General features: G+C 43.4%; 2 protein-coding genes across 4 annotated transcripts in view; one reads left to right on the top strand and one right to left on the bottom strand.

Moving 5' to 3' along the window:
• The window catches only part of LOC134213224 (uncharacterized), an 86,459-nt gene that overhangs the window by 27,149 nt on the left and 42,460 nt on the right, over positions 1–16,850 (top strand). The window contains exon 1 of one of the 3 annotated variants that reach the window (XM_062691979.1): positions 848–1,304. The exons of 1 other annotated variant lie outside the window; for it this stretch is intronic. The gene's annotated coding sequence lies outside the window, so the exon portion shown is untranslated. Of the gene's footprint in view, positions 1–847; positions 1,445–16,850 lie in introns of those variants that run through there. One more of the 3 variants, XM_062691977.1, reaches the window with a different exon arrangement.
• Positions 13,127–14,236, bottom strand: LOC134210221 (uncharacterized). The gene has a single exon (XM_062686267.1). The coding sequence runs from the start codon at positions 14,234–14,236 to the stop codon at positions 13,127–13,129; it is 1,110 nt and encodes a 369-aa protein (XP_062542251.1).

The raw sequence follows: 16,850 nt of genomic DNA, 5'->3' as shown, positions 1-16,850 counted from the left end.
ACTCTAATTCAATTACGGAATTGTTTATGTTCACTGAATTCGTGTTTTTTTGTTGACATTTTTTCAGCGGTTTTGGAAGAAGACTACAATGTGAATACTGAAAGTGAAGTATAGATGCAAACGACGCATCAGGCTATAATCTGTTTTTTTGTTAGTTTCTTTGATTATTTCAATTCAAAATGTTTGCGGAAGTTGTCTAGAAAGGTATATCTATGATACAAACGCACATATCAATAAAATATGTCCCCTTTTAATGTAGATTTTATATTATATATTTTATGTTATAAAATGTCCAAAGTATCCTGATTTGCAACAATGAGCCCAATACATCAACAGTAGATTTTTTCAACAAAATCTTCACTTTACTTACACTAATTATAGTGGTGGAAATAAAAATATCGGTAGGAATCGATTTACATACAAAACTGCCATGTATGAGGATCAGGTTGAGTTAATATTTCTCCTTCCAGCTCAAAATGATTTGAATTTTCAATCAATGCAATGCTTGGTGTGATACTTCTTTCCACCAGGGTAGTGGACAAGAAAAGTTTCACCCTGCATCCGTAAGAACCAAAAACAACCATATTTCACATTCCATTAGCTTCGAATCTTACAGCGCATGGTACGTAAGTAAGGTACTTTACCAAGACAAACTCTCAGAGGAAATTTTCTCAATTCAAGCAAACGAAACGATGATGTCGTTAGTATTTCATCGTCACCTCATCGTTCCGTTTTTCGTCACAATCTACGAAACAACAACGGCCGCCTCTCAGCGGTTTCTCGGTGGAACTTATTTATAAAATTCTGCTTCGAAAAATCACAATATTTGCCCGTTCCCGTGGACATCATCAGTAGTGTTTCATCCGCCGAGAGAGCGGTTTCGAAACATTTTGCGGCGCGCGCGGTTCGCCCTCGCGGGAAAAACGATACCGACCATCCCCATCTTAAGAGCCCGTACATGTAGGCAGCGAGGGTGGGCAAAGTTTTAGTTGGTGCTGTAGCTCGAATGGGGTTTTCCACAGTGCTTCTCATCAGACGTTGACGTGGAAAACGAAGTGTGAAATATCTGTGAAACATTAACCCCGGTTGCCCGAGAAGGAGAAAACTGCTAAAAATTTGCTAATTTTTCCATGAGTGGAAACGATTATTGGTGCCTAGAACGGTGAACACAGAATCTTACCCTGCTATCGAGTAAAGTGAAGTGAAACGACGTCAGATATATTCAAGCTGAAATATAGGCACCGTGCGCATGGTTTTATTGCAATTGAAATGGATTAGTGCAACGGATGCGGATTAAGTCATTTGTGAGTGAAAATTACGCCCTGAGTCGTTGTGTGTCTAGACAGGGGTGACGAAAGCGATTGAATTGAATTCAACTCGGACAATACGGCGAAGGATAATACGAAAGGAGAATTTTGACACAGAAACGACAGTATGAAATAAGGTATTCGATCGGGATAACGGGTAAAATGCTCAGCAATTTATATGTGACCAATGAAAGTATGTAGCTTTTTTTCACATATGTATACAATAAAAACTATTGTACAGTGTGCGAAAATTAGCTGGTTTCTTCGATGAAAAACTCACCCTTCAAACATTATTTTCATAATTCTCAGGAACTTAAATTATCTTAAAAGCCTAATCATTTTCATCAACGATTCTCATAAGGAATAGTCATTGATTGTATCATGCTCCTCACCTCACTGCCGTAATGTGAAAAAGTGACGTATACGCCATTTTACAAAAATGGTGTTAATAATTGGTACTCATCGAGCTCTTTAACAGAAAAATGGAAAACATGCATGTTGTAAATTGGCGCATTCGTCACTTTTTCAGATTACGGCAGCTCATACATGAATTTGTAATTTGTAAGATACTACAGTGGCATTAGCCTTGCGAGAAGGGGTAGGATTGCCAATCCGGAGATGGCGAGTTCAATTCTTAGTCCGGTCTAGGATGTCTAGGGGAAGGGGGCATTCTCGACTCCCTGGGCGTGGCATAGAAAAGCTTTCAATTAGTATAACTGAGGAAATGCTAATAGAATACTAAGTTGAAAAGCAGACCAAGTTCTAGTTGAAATGTAGAGCCATAGGAGAAGTCGAACACTACAATGCAAGAACTTGTTGGGTTAATTTCGTGGTACATGAAGCTGCGTGGCGGCAATGTTCCAATGTGCGATGTAACCCCAATCTAGAAGACGATATCCTCAGTGGGAGTAGTCCTATAGGAAATTGTTGTTACAAACTAAAATAGTGTATGTAGGATTTCGCTTTCCCCATGTAAATCCGTAAAAGAAGAGTATATAAATAATATATTTAAAATACTTAAAAATATCTTAGTTCAACATGAATATGTTAAAAAGTATAAAAAGTTAAAATATCGGTAACAGGTTGAACGTACGACGGAGCAAAATTGATTTTTCTTTTATATGAACAGATATTGTAAGTTTTCGTAATTAAAAAATATTAAAGCGGATCTGGCATTTGCTAGTTGGGTATATGAATTTTATGGAAACATGAAGACCGTTTTTATTCTAGAATGAAATACATATTATCAAGATACTCATCATCAAATAGGTTAACAAGCGGTCAAGTGCTCGGTCATGAGGGATGATGGCCAAATCTGCGGGACTCAACCTGCAGGATCAACTTGGAAATGCGATGAATAGAAACGACGCATAAAAAAAATCAAGAATGAAAACAGTCCGGGGTAAGTATTTTTAAGTATTTTGAGCTAATGATTCAGATCAAGAGTCATTATGTGAGATGAATAAGTTCTGTGAAGTATACTGCACGCTCGCAGCTGCACACAAACGAATAGCACTGTCACAACATGGCATTAGTCACTGGTACTTCTGGTTTCGGAAAGGCAGAGTGATTTTTTTAAAACTTTATTTGAAAGTAGCGTTGCGGGATTTTAAAATGGACTTTGAATTTTACAAAAGTGTCTTATGTTTACTAGTTTGCACTTGTATAGCATTTGATTTGATTTTCTTTATTGTATATTGATTTATCTTTTTGTATTCGTTTATTTGGTAGATGATGTTACAAGCTGAAATCAAATGTTTTTGGTTACACATTGTTTGAGCTTGATTCTCAATCATGTTAGTTGGTGACCCGAAGTATTCGCTCTGAATCAATGCTAGTAATACATCAAGCACTACGAAATTCAAAATTTGTAATACCTCTCGCACTGATTGCTAAACTGTCACCAAAATCCAAATCCATGTCTCTATTAATGGAACAAATCTCGCTTAGCTTTTCAAAAGGACCTAATTACATTTTTTCTCATGAATTAATTTAAATATTGCAATCATTAACGGGTGGCAACTAAAAAACTGGAATGAGAGGACATTTTTCGAAACATTTTCACTCTTAAAATGTTCGACTGTGTAATTTTTCCATGATCTTTGTTTGCTTGAAAAATTTACAATGCACTTCCTGTTTCGACGGCATGTTTTAAGCAATGTTGGAGTGAAAGTGTGTGTGCGACAATTCTAAGGATTCATTCTAAATATTCATTCACATAAAGTCATATTTCTGTGAAAGTCATTCCAATTTTTCAGTTGCCACCCGTTAGATCAATATGAAAGCTTTTGGTTGCTGCATTCAAATTAGTTCATGAAAAAATGTTACTTAGGTCCTTTTGAAAAGCTAAGCGAGATTTGTTCCATTATTCATTTCACTTCATAAACATATAACACTGAATCAACCCGGTTCGAGATCGCATCTCTCCATCCTCGTGTGCGCCCCACGTTCGCTAAGTCGTTTTGTACCTGGTCTGCCTGCCTTGCTCGCTGCGCTCCACGCCGTCTCGTACCTTTCGGACACCATCTTTGCAGGGTTGTTTAGGTACCTTCTGGATACTGGGTTCATCGTAGAGCTGGGCGAGCTTATGGTTTATTCATCACCGCCACACACCGTCTTTTTGCACACCGCCAAATTTGGTCCTAAGCACTCTTCTCTCGAATACTCCGAGTGCTTACAAGTCCTCCTCGAGCATTGCCCATGTTTCATGTCCGTACAGGACTACCGGTCTTATCAGCGTCTTGTACATGACACACTTGGTGCGGTGGTGAATATTTTTTTACCGCAGTTTCTTCTGGAGCCCGTAGTAGGCCCGACTTCCACAGATGATGCGCCTTCGTATTTCATGACTAACATTGTTATCAGCCGTTAGCAAGGGTCCAAGGTAGACGAATTCCTCGACCACCTCGAAGGTATCCCCGTCTATCGTAACACTGCCCACAAGCATGTACTTTGTCTTCGATGCATTCACCACCAGTCCAACTGTTGTTGCTTCACGTTTCAGGCGGGTGTACAGTTCTGCAGACAATGTCCATGTCATCCGCGGAACAAATAAATTGACTGGATCTGTTGAAAATCGTACCCCGGTTGTTACACCCGGCTCTCCGCATGAAACCTTCTAGCGCAATGTTGACCAACAGGCACGAAAGTCCATCACCTTGTCTTAGTCCCCTGCGCGATTCGAACGAACTGGAGTGTTCGCCCGAATTTTTCATACAATTTTTGCACACCATCCACCGTTGCTTTGATCAGTCTGGTAAGCTTCCCAGGGAAGCTGTTCTCGTCCATAATTTTCCATAGCTCTACGCGGTCTATACTGTCGTATGCCGCATTGAAATTAATTAGCAGATGGTGCGTTGGGACCTGGTATTCACGGCATTTTTGAATGATTTGCCGTAAAGATCTGGTCCGTGGTCGAGCAGGCGGTCGACGAAGCCGGCTTGATAACTTCCCACGAACTCATTCACTAATAATGACAGACGACGGAAGATGATTTGGGAATCACTTTGTAGGCGGCATTAAGGATGGTGATCGCTCGAAAGTTCTCACACTCCTGCGTATCGCCTTTCTTGCAGAATGGATATATCCCTTTTCTTCCACTCCTCCGGTAGCTGTTCAGTTTCCCAGATTCTGACTATCAGTTTGTGCAGGCAAGTGGGCAGCTTTTCCGGGCTCATCTTGATGAGCTCAGCTCCGATGCCATCCTTACCAGCTGCTTTATTGGTCTTTAGCTGTTGGATTGCATCCTTAACGCTTCGGAGATGGCTTTTCAGTCTTGACAAAATCAAAACACTGTTATTTAATCTTGTCCAACGTTTCGGTCCGTTTGGGACCTTTCTCAGGGACTCAATTCTTACAGGTTTATCCTCAACTGTGGTTCTGCTGAACCATTGATTGTAACGAGGTAGAAAGGTATAAAGCAATAGTGATCGATCTTGTGCTAGGCACTGAATTCCAACGAACGATAAACGGAAAGGGTTTTACCATAAACGCGGTGCTCGAACTGTTCTCATTTTTGTGGGAAAATCCTGACCTCGTGACAATAAATGGTTCAGCAGAGCCCCAGTTGAGGATTAACCTGTGAGTCCCGTAACACGGTAGATCACTTTGACGTAGTGTGTTGCGGTGTAAGATCTACCAAACAGAGCCCTAGCTTAATATATTTATCTAGCCAGGGTAATAAGTTGTGGTAATTAAGGATCCATCGTATTTAGTCCCCGCTACCAACAGCAGTCTCAGAAATAAAACATAATTAATGTTACCTTGCAGACAGTTGAAAGACTCGAATTCCTCTTGTTTGAGGCTAGACTGTATGCAGCGGAAACAACTTTTCGAGCAATTAGTTAAAAAAAACCTCGGTACCCGGTCCTAGGCTGAACTGACTGCTGGAAAAATCGAGTTAGGGGTTTAAATACGTACTAACTCTTCATGAACTGGTGAAAATGGTAGTGAGAGGAACACACGGAAGTTCTTATTACTGAAAAAATTCTCTTGCTTGAAATGGTCTTGTAGACAGAGCTAAATCCCGGGTTTTCATTATTTACTGGTGATATTCTAGAAGCAAGACAAGGATGTGGCTAGGGCTCCGATGCATGGCCAAAAACAGTATAACTGTTCTGTTTTCTCAAGAAAGGATTGATTTCCTATTGATAAGAGGCGCGCCTTCAATGGGATTGCTCTCTGTGAAGGGTCTAAATAGCGGGACCTTGTCATGGTGCTCTTGAGAAAACAAAACAACAACTGTATCGAAACCGATACTGCATTGCTTATCAATAGTAATGAAGTAATTCGACATGTACTTTAACACTAAGGATACGGGTAACGCTACAATAGATTTAATAACAGGTCGCAGTGGCACACCCGAACAGGAAAAAAAAACCTGTGAGAATTGAGTCCCTGAGGAAGGTCCCAAACGGACCGAAACGTTGGACAAGAATCAATAACAGTGTTTTGATTTTGTCAAGACTGAAAAGCCATCTCCGAAGCATCAAACTACAGTCGAAATTAATAGGGCATCCTTAACTACCCTCAAGGTGGGGGCTGGTTGGCTTCCATCGTCCGCTGAACTGACGTAGTCATCTTCTCCGCTGTCTTGACTTTCAGTGCCTGTACTCTCAGTGCCATTTAAATGTTCCTCGTAGTGCTGCTTCCACCTTTCGATCACCATACGTTCGCCCGTCAAGATGCTCCCATCCTTAACCCTGTATATTTCGGCTCGCGGGACGAAGCCTTTGCGGGATGCGTTGAGATTCTGCTAGAACTTGCGTGTTTCTTGAGAACGGCACAGCTGTTCCATCTCCTCGCACTCCGCTTCTTCCATGCGTTTCTTCTCCTGAAAAAAGCGGGCCTGCTGTCTCCGTTTCCGTCTATAACGTTCCACGTTCGGCTGGGTACCTTGCTGCAGCGCGGCCTTGCTGCGTCCTTCTCCTCCAAAATCTGTCTGCACTCTTCGTTGAACCAATCGTTCCGTCGACTTCGTCCCACATACCCGACGTTGTTCTCTGCTACGTCATTAATGGCGGCTTTAACTTTATTCCAGCAGTCCTTGAGAGGGACCCCATCGAGCTCACCTTCTTCTGGCAACGCTGACTCGCGATGCTGTGCGTATGCAGTGGCGAAATCATGTTGCTTCAGTCGCTCTAGGTCGTACCGCGGCGATCCTGAAAAGCTTCTGAAGGAATTTTCTATATTATTTAATTTCTCCGAACATTCCTGCGGACATTCCTCCAAGAAATCCTTCAGAAACTCCTCCAGGGATTCCCACGAAAAATCTTCCGAAAATCAATTCGGAAATGCATGTAGAAATTATTCTTCGGAATTTTCCTCGGGAAATCCTTAAGAACTTCTCTCAGGAATTGTAAATTCCATCGGAGATTCCTTTAGGAGCTCCTTCGAAAATTTCGTCCGGAAATACCTTTGTGAAATCCTTTGATAATTCCTACATGAGTTCCTTCAGATGTTCTTTCGAAAATTCATTTAGGATTTTTTTTAGTAAATGATTACTAATTCTTATTACAGGAAAATTCTCTAGGAATTATTTTCTTTAGGATTTCCCTTGAAAAGAATTTATTTGGAAATTTCTTGAGATAAAAATTTACCATGGGGTATAACCCTCCGAATCAGTTCATTATCGTAGCAGCTTCTGAAAAACGTCTCTCACGATATGCTACCTATCGAGAGTGTATACAGACATGATAAGCGAGAGCTTTTTCATTCTCCTTTGGATTCAAACCCTGGTCTTCGGACATTTCCATTTTCAATACAGGAATTCCTCTACCGAACTCTTCTAAAACTGCCTGCAGAAATAAATTATTAATTCCGCCAAGAATTTCTTTGGACACTCTTCTAGTGATTTCTTCGAAAGATCCTCCAGAAATTCATCTACTTTGATTTTAGTGACATTCAATCATGGTTTTCTACATTTTGCCCCAAACTTGATGACACCAGAGCTGAAATCGTTTTTTTTTTTCCTGTAAAAATATAGAAAGAGTTGTTCGACAAAAATCGTTCACCTATGGTTCGTGTTCCCGTAGTGGCCTGTGGCAATAGAATGGCGAACCTCTGGTCGTTTCTATCAGCGAATTACAACGCACGTAGGTTTTGTTGCAATGTAGCTTTAGAAAATCGGTTGGCAAAGGTAATTCTAGCACAATTCTAGCCGTACGACACTCTACAACGATGACACGTGTAACAATTCGTTTGGATGTTTGTGCCGAGAACAACACTTTTTAGTTTTATGTAATAATTCAATTAGCTTTAAGTACTATCTGTTACAAAGGGCTACTTCACTGGGTTGAGTTTAGCTAACAATGACGAATAAAGGGAAAACAATTCGTTACATTTGACCGATGCTTTGACGTTTGAGCAGTCACCTTGACGTCTTCCGTGACATTTATATTAGAACGTCATCAATCTTGATCAGCAGTGCTGCCAGTACCAACACTCTCTCCCCCGTAATACTGGCCACCAGGTTCAGTGTTACCACCTGCATCAACCTCTAGTACAGCTAACCGAGCCACAGGCCTAAGTATTATCCCCTCACAGTTTGTATGATAGCTTGTCGCACCCTACCATCTGTCCCCTTGATTGCTTCTACAATTCGCCCTCTAATCCACTCATTCCGCTTACCTTCTCCGACTACCACCACTAGCTGTCCTTCAGAGATCGGCTTCACTTCGTTGCACCACTTCGTTCGTTTAGTCAACGTGGGAAGATATTCCCTAATCCATCTTCGCCAGAAAACATCGAGCTGTAGTTGTACTTGACTCCACGATGACCTCAGTGCCGTTGTCGGATCAGTTGCTTCAACCGCCGGCTGGCGGACGCCACTTGAGTTTCCCAATAAGAAATGGTTCGGTGTAAGCGCCTCTTGCTCCTCGGCTGTGAGCGGTAAATAGCATAGCGGTCGACTGTTAACGATGGCTTCGGCTTCCACTACGAATGTTTCTAACGCCTCATCATCCAGCTTGCGGTTGTTGTTGTACGCAGGTTCCATAGCATGTTTGACGGAGCGGACCATTCTCTCCCAGGCCCCGCCCATGTGCGGAGTGCTAGGAGGGTTAAACACCCATTTAGTAGCGGTTCCTGTGAATGTGACAGCTAACTGTTCGATCTGGTTATTCAGCAACTTTACGGCTCCCTGAAAATTCGTGCCGTTATCTGAGTAAATCTCTGCTGGCGAACCTCTGCGGCATATGAATCGTCGGATACATTTAATGCAGGAGTCTGTAGTCAAATTGTGCAACTTCTACATGCACTGCCCGTATGGTCAAGCAGGTGAATAAGGCTATCCAGCGCTTAGCGTTGCTCCTTCCGATCTTCACTGTCAATGGCCCAAAAAAGTCTAGACCAGTATGCGTAAAAGGTCGTACAAAAGATGCCATTCTTGCTAACGGCAGCGGTGCCATATGGGAAACTTTCGCAGAACTCTTGTAGACTCGACACCATTGACACGCTTTAGCTGTCTTGGTCACTGCTGTTCTGAGTCTTGGGACGTGGTAAAGCTGGCGAATTTCATTCACTACGGTTTCTGTATTTCCGTGCAAATATCTACGGTGATAGCGGTCCAAGATTAGAGCTGTCAAAGGATGCTTTCTAGGAAGGATCACTGGAAACTTAGTATTATTATCCACATTCGGCGCAGCTGAGATTCTGCCATCAACGCGTAGAATATTCCGTTCATCCAAGAACGGACACAGCTGGTAGATAGAACTACTTTTCATCAAGGAAGTCTGCTCGTCTACCGGTTTCGACGCATTGCGTTTCAGAACCATTATCTCGTCTGGAAACCCCTGCCACTGTGCTTCTCGGATGAGAAGACTTTCTGCTTTCTGGAGCTCTTCTGAAGTTAATGGACCAACTAATCTTTCCTCTCGTGAGATGTTTCGCTTGAGGTTATGAAGATAACGAAACACGTAGGCAACGGCGCGTATTGCTCTGTCGAGTTGAGAAAATCGCTCCAACTTTACAAGAGGTCCCGGAACATAAAACACCCGAGAGCGTAGCATGGTCGTAGCTCTTCTTCCGTAGGTGATGATAGTATTCTTTGAGCTGGCCATTCTTCCTCCGGTAACTGTAGGAATAAAGGACCCTTGAACCAGATACTATTGGCATCCATCTTCTGGCCGCTTCCCCATTTCGTCGCGATGTCTGCTGGATTTTGCTTAGAGGGAACCCAGCGCCAGGCGTCAGCATCGGTAATTGTTATCAGTTCTCCAATTCTGCAGGCCACAAATTGTGTATACCTTCGATGATTGGCCCGGAGCCAGGATAGAACTGTGGCTGAATCGCTTTTTCGTGATGTGTAACGTATGGCTTTCTTCGATGATCTGTGATAGAGGAGCACGGGGTCCTGCTGCTAGTAGCTCTAAACGTGGTATCGAAAGCGTCTTTAGAGGCCACCTTTGTTTTGGCTGCAATAAGCGCGCATTCTGGTAATCCATCTGTGTTCAATGTCCGGAAGTAGGCCACCGCACAGTATGCAGCTTCGCTGGCATCCACGAATATGTGGAGTTGGAGGTTTCTATAGCGCTCTTTGGTTGCTTCCAAGAAGTAACAACGGGGAAGTTTGATGGCGCGTACCTCCTCGAGCAAGTTTGTCCAATTTTCCATCTTCGGTGCAGATCTTCGTTTATTCTATCATCCCAATGTATCCCTTCTCTCCAGACTTCTTGAAGGAGGATCTTACCATGCACCACAAAAGACTCAGCAGGCCCAACGGATCAAAGAGCGACATTAGAATTTTCAGCATTTGCCTTTTTGTAGGGCGTTGGTTGCCCTTCATCGAATCAGCGACATCCGGCTTTACTTCAGTAGAAAACAGAAAACGTCCTCGTGTGTTACCCACAACAGTCCGAGTACCCGCTCAGAATCGCTTTGTTTGTCTGCGGTAAGTCTCTTGTCTTCCATTGGCTGGGCCTCGCCTAACGCGACCAAGACATCGTTGCTATTAGACAGCCAATTCCTCAGTTCAAACCCGCCTTGCTCATGGACGAGACGCATTTCCATGGATACTCTAATTGCTTCTTCTGTGGACTCGTAGCTCTCTAAGGAGTCGTCCACGTAATGGTTGTTCATTATGCCTTCGACTGCGCGGGGATACAAATCTTGGAATTCCTTAGCGTTCCTGTTTTTTATGTATTGGGCTGAAGCCGGAGAGCATGTTGAGCCAAAGGTGGCTACGTCCATGATATACACATCGGGTTTTCACAGGGATTGTTACGCCAGAGGAACCGCTGAGAGTGGCGATCCGCTTTACGTATATGGATTTGGTGGAACATTTCTTTTATATCGGAGGAAACTCCCACGTTAAATTGGCGAAACCGAACTAAGACACCGGGAAGAGATGTTAGGTGATCCGGACCTTTCAGCAATACGGAATTTAAGGAGATCCCGTTCACAGCCGCTTTTGCGTCCCATATCATCCGAACCTTATTGGGTTTGCGAGGGTTGACTACTGCCCCTAGGGGCAGATACCATGCACGTCGAATGTCACAGTTGCCCAGTTCCTCCTCGGTTGCGCGATGTGCATAACCTTTTAATTGATAATCTTCAAGTTGCCGTCGAAGGACTTGTTTCAACTCTGGATTCCGATTCATTCGTTTCTCTAAGCATTCTAGCCGACGAAGCGCCATGTTATAGCTATCAGGGAGCTCTACGTGGTCGAACTTCCAAAGCAGACCAGTTTCAAAATGGTTGCCGACTCGAATGGTTGTATCCTCAAGGATTCGTTGAGCTCGTTGATCTGCCTCCGACAGAAGTGGTTGTATTGTTTGAATTCTTATATCTTCCGTTGTGAAGAACTCCTTGATGAGCTCGTGCAACGATTGATCGGATGCACACCCACAAGCGTGACAGTTGAGCGATGGGTTCTGATCAGTACTCGGCGAGCCACCGTATACACCAGCCAAGCCTCGTTTTCGCGGCCACTGGTTCGCGTTTACCTCCTTCCCGTATTTTCAGCGGCACCATTACATCTAGATTGTTGACCCCAATTAAGAGTTTGGGGACCGCCTTTGTGTAGCTCACGACAGGAAGCCCTTTCAGGTATGGAAACTGTTCCGATAGATGCTCAAAGGGAAGTGTTTGGGAAGGTAGAGACAACTCCTTTACCGTTTGGACTTCATCTAAAGAATACTTCTTTCCTTCAGATGACGAAATTATTAGTGACAGTTGCTTCGATCCATTTTCCACTCTGCTCACGTTCCCGGTCCATATTAAACATAATGGCATATTTTTTCCTCCAACACCGAGTTCCTTTGCAAGGCTTTCTTCCAGGAGTGTTAAAGATGATCCGTCATCCAGGAATGCGAAAGTATTCACGATTCCCTTTGGTCCATGCAGAGTCACTGGCAGTATCCTGAAAAGCAGGGACTGTTTCATTTGTCGATGAGTGTTGTTCTGCGCAACATTTAATACGGTTTGAGTTTTCGATTCTGGGTTGCTTCGCTGCGAGTGTAGAAGCGGATGATGGCGATACTCACAGCCATTAATGCCGCAGTTGCCAGGTTTTCGGCAGCTTCTTCTTCCGTGTGTGTTTAAACAATTTCGGCATAGCCCATTAGACTGCACGCACTTCCAACGTCCATCCACCGAAAGAGATTTGAAGAATAGACAGTCCGGGATACGATGACCGGTCTTCCTGCAAGCTGAACATGATTTCACTTCCTCCAAGCTGTTAGACGATTTCGAATTTACGTTCAATTTATGGTCACTGTGATGAGTATTAACACTTCCTCTGGTTTTAGAACTGTTCTTCACGAAAGCACTGCTGCTGACAAACACGGTCACTTTACTTACTGCTCTCACTACACTGGACATAAAGGAACCGAAGGTTTTAAGATTCACCTCCGAGAATCCCTGGAGGTATGATCCCCTCCATCTGTAGATGTGGTGGTAGTTTGGCGACGAGTTCCGCGAAGCGAAGGGTTTGACAGATGAACTGATTGACCAGCAACTTCCAAATGGTCACATAAACTTTGTATTGACATTCCAAAATCGATAATAGTTTGGAACCTTTCCACTTTCGGCGATGGAGCTGATCGCAACCTTTTCAAGGAGGGCTGAGATCAACAACTCAGGCCTACCATAAAGCAAATGCAAAGTTTCTATAATATGTGGTACAGACTCAGGTAAAAGCAAACGGCTTTGAACAGCTTCGTATGCTGCGCCCTTAAGGCTTCGCTGAAGACGGCATAGATTCTCGGCGCTAGAGTACCCACAAGCAAGGGTGGTATTCATAAAACTGCTAATGAATACTGGCCAGTCGGCTGGGTTGCCGGAAAAGGGGGGCAAGTCACGAGGCATGACTTGTCTTGCAGCTAATTGTGAGGGGATGGGGCAAACGTGGCTATATTTGCATTGAGCAATGGTGATTGCAAAGGTGATAAAGCAATGCTACCAAATTGCTTCATCAGGTGTTGGAGGTTGGAATCGTTTTGCATTGGTGGTAAAGGATTACTGTCTGACTTACCTGGTGGCTCGGAGAAAGCAGTGGGGAGGGCGGCAGGTACAAACCCTGATACTGGCTCAGACCAGTTCGGTAAGGCAGATTGAGATACAGATGCCGGCCCGGGGTGTACCGAGCTGGTTCCAGGTAGAGGCGCAGCCGATGCTGCGAATGGTAGTGACATTCCTGGTGGTGGCGGTAGCGTTGTATATCCTAATGCTGGTGCACACGGAGGAGGCGGCAAAACTGTAGGTTTATGTGCGGACTGTAGAGGCAGCACCGATGTTCCATTCGATGTATCTTCAGGTGCAGATAGCGGGGGCAGTAGTAATGGAGGTATAGGTGCTGATGGGGGTGGCGCCGATGAAACTAATACCGGCGGCATAGATGCTAACGCTGATATTGGTTGGTTTTCCGGCATACCGGACGACGATTCTGGCGGATGAGCCACTGATGTCGTTTGTGGGTTCCTTGTATCCGAACACGCCAACAACAATGCGCTGGATTGTGTTTGTGTTGGGGTGGATTGTGCCAACGGCACCGTACCGGTAATCTTATTGAAGACTCCAGTTCTAGTTTTGTCTTGTTTCGGAATTGTTTTCGAATCCTCTGGCACTTGCATGGAGATCTTTTGTATTGTTGCTGATCGTTGGTTGGACAGAGCAGGGTGTTTCAATGGGCTCAGGAGGCTGGAGCTTGGTGGCTGCATTAAATTCTGAACCCCAGGGGCGATCGCAGTAGTAGTCGCAGGTGCGGTACGATTGGACGATGCTGGCGGCATGGTTGAGAGACGTGCTTCCGTTGATTTTTCTGGGGGTGTCTCCGACTGCTCTGCACAGTTGTTGACCCATTGTACGACCTTGGCGATTTTAGAGCGCTTACTGACTCGGCTACTCTTGCTACGAACACTAACGTTTTCTTCGTCCAACTCCAGTTGAGACTCCAGCAGTTTGTATTTATCCTCGATGAACCGTTTCTGCATTGCTTGAGCTCCTCCAGCTTCTCAAGCTGCAGATTTATCCTGGCTGAGTTTCCGGATTTACCGGAGGTGTGGGATGCACGTGAACCAGACGCGACGCTGGCTATTTCGTCTACCTGGCAGTTGGCACACGACCAGGCACGATTCTCAATCGAATCGGATACTCCAGCACATGCGAAGTGCCACCAAGTTTGGCAAATATCACATTGTACCATGCTTTCCTCACCGTTGATACGATCGCACTTTACGCAATCTGACCGCTGTTCGTCGAGCGTGTGTACGATGTGTGATGTGATGTTTCCGTGCATCTCAGGAATGGATTTTTCTGGAATCGTATTCATATTGACCAGATTGGTACTGGCGATTTTCTAAAGCTTGTTCCCGTAGTGGCCTGTGGCAATAGAATGGCGAACCTCTGGTCGTTTCTATCAGCGAATTACAACGCACGTAGGTTTTGTTGCAATGTAGCTTTAGAAAATCGGTTGGCAAAGGTAATTCTAGCACAATTCTAGCCGTACGACACTCTACAACGATGACACGTGTAACAATTCGTTTGGATGTTTGTGCCGAGAACAACACTTTTTAGTTTTATGTAATAATTCAATTAGCTTTAAGTACTATCTGTTACAAAGGGCTACTTCACTGGGTTGAGTTTAGCTAACAATGACGAATAAAGGGAAAACAATTCGTTACATTTGACCGATGCTTTGACGTTTGAGCAGTCACCTTGACGTCTTCCGTGACATTTATATTAGAACGTCATCAATCTTGATCAGCAGTGCTGCCAGTACCAACAGTTCGGCTTTTTCAGTATATAAATTGAAACACTCAGACCAATAACTGAATAAGGTGGCAATCTTTGAAAAAGTAAAAAATGTATTTTTTTCAACTTCATTTTTGATAGAAAAAATACAGAAAAGCCTTGAAGCGGGTATTTATTTTTTTAATCAAATGATTGTATCGAGAAACGCATCATCACTACTGTTACGGACAAGTTTTGTTCCGAAAAAATCTTTTATATACACACATTTGGTTCCTGTCTCTATACGGTAAATTATAATCAGACCCTGATTTTCTTTTGAAAATAATTTTTTGAAGGAATTGTCAAAGGAATTTTAAAAAGGGCTCCTATAGGATTTTAAGATTTATTTTTCCAGAAACTCCTTCTGAAATTTCTAAAGGAATTCCTTTTAAAGTGACTAATCGTTTTTTGGCCCACAGATCGGAACAACGCCCATAAATAAACATTTTCAATTGTAATATTAAATTGAGCATGAGCATGACCTTACAATTCGTAGTTGCTACTCCGTGATTGACTAGACTAGAGCGATAATTGCACAGGGAACCAATTTACTGGAGCTTGGGTTTTAGCTATGGTTCTTAAATTTCGGAAACGCGATTACTAAGTCAGATACGGTGCCGGCCACGTCCTTACGGACATCAAGGAAAGGAACGATTATTAGTTCAAATCTCGATGTTACTAGAGACCGAGTATACCTCTGCATCTCCACGATCGTTTCAGGATAGGATATTGTGTTAGTATAAAGGGATATACTTTCTGGATTCACTTTGGTAAAGTGATGGATTGGAATAGATGAATTAGAATTAGAAGTACTAAAATAATAAGAGAGTATGAGAATGAATTCTAATGGGATGTAATTTTTGCAATTTAAATTTGAATGCTAACGTCATCGGGGGTGACAATGGGACAAATGGGGGTGAAAATGTGTCACTGTTTCAACTACTTTGAATGCTTGTAGAATATATTGAATGGATCTGAGGGCAAGAAGACTAAAATATAACAGACCTTTTTGAACGATTTTGCTCTTCGACCTCCAGACTGCCGGTGAGAGCGATGACCCATTCTCACCCTCCAGACCCATTGTCACCCCAATGGCGGTATTGGATTCTAATACCACGCACACGTCTACCAGAATCCCACACTTCCACACCAAAACTTTATGGATCAAAAGTTCTTCGCGAAATCTTTTCGAAAATCTCTTCATTTGGTACGTCCCGCGTCCTATCATGTTCCAGTTTCAATTTCGCGAAGAATTTTTGATCCATATACTTTTGGTGTGCGAGTGTGGGAGTCTGGTAGTCGTGTGCGTGGTAGTGATTATCATGATTTACAGATCTTTACTTATACTTTTTTTCATTTTTTATTTTATATACCAATCGACTTATCACAACGAGCTGAGGTGATGTTTGTATGTGTGTGCATTAGACCTCTTCATGTTTTCAAAAAGTATCAAAAATTCAACCGGTCAGCCCAGACCCAGCATCACAACTCTTATGCTAAAATAAGCCTCCTGTCAAATCTTCAGCTAATTCGGATAAAATTTCGAGGTGGCTCAAGTCGATTTAATTTTTTTTTTATTCATACTAAGGCCGAAGTGGCCTGTGCGGTATATAAGAGTCTTCTCCATTCGGCTCGGTCCATGGCTACACGTCGCCAACCACGCAGTCTACGGAGGGTCCGCAAGTTATCTTCCACCTGATCGATCCACCTTGCCCGCTGCGCACCTCGCCTTCTTGTGCACGTCGGATCGTTGTCGAGAACCATTTTCACCGGGTTACTGTCCGACATTCTGGCTACGTGCCCGGCCCACCGCAG

The sequence above is a fragment of the Armigeres subalbatus genome, chromosome 2 (genome assembly GCF_024139115.2).
Source record: "Armigeres subalbatus isolate Guangzhou_Male chromosome 2, GZ_Asu_2, whole genome shotgun sequence".
Lineage (NCBI taxonomy): Eukaryota > Metazoa > Arthropoda > Insecta > Diptera > Culicidae > Armigeres > Armigeres subalbatus.
This window is presented reverse-complemented; position numbering and strand designations above follow the sequence as displayed.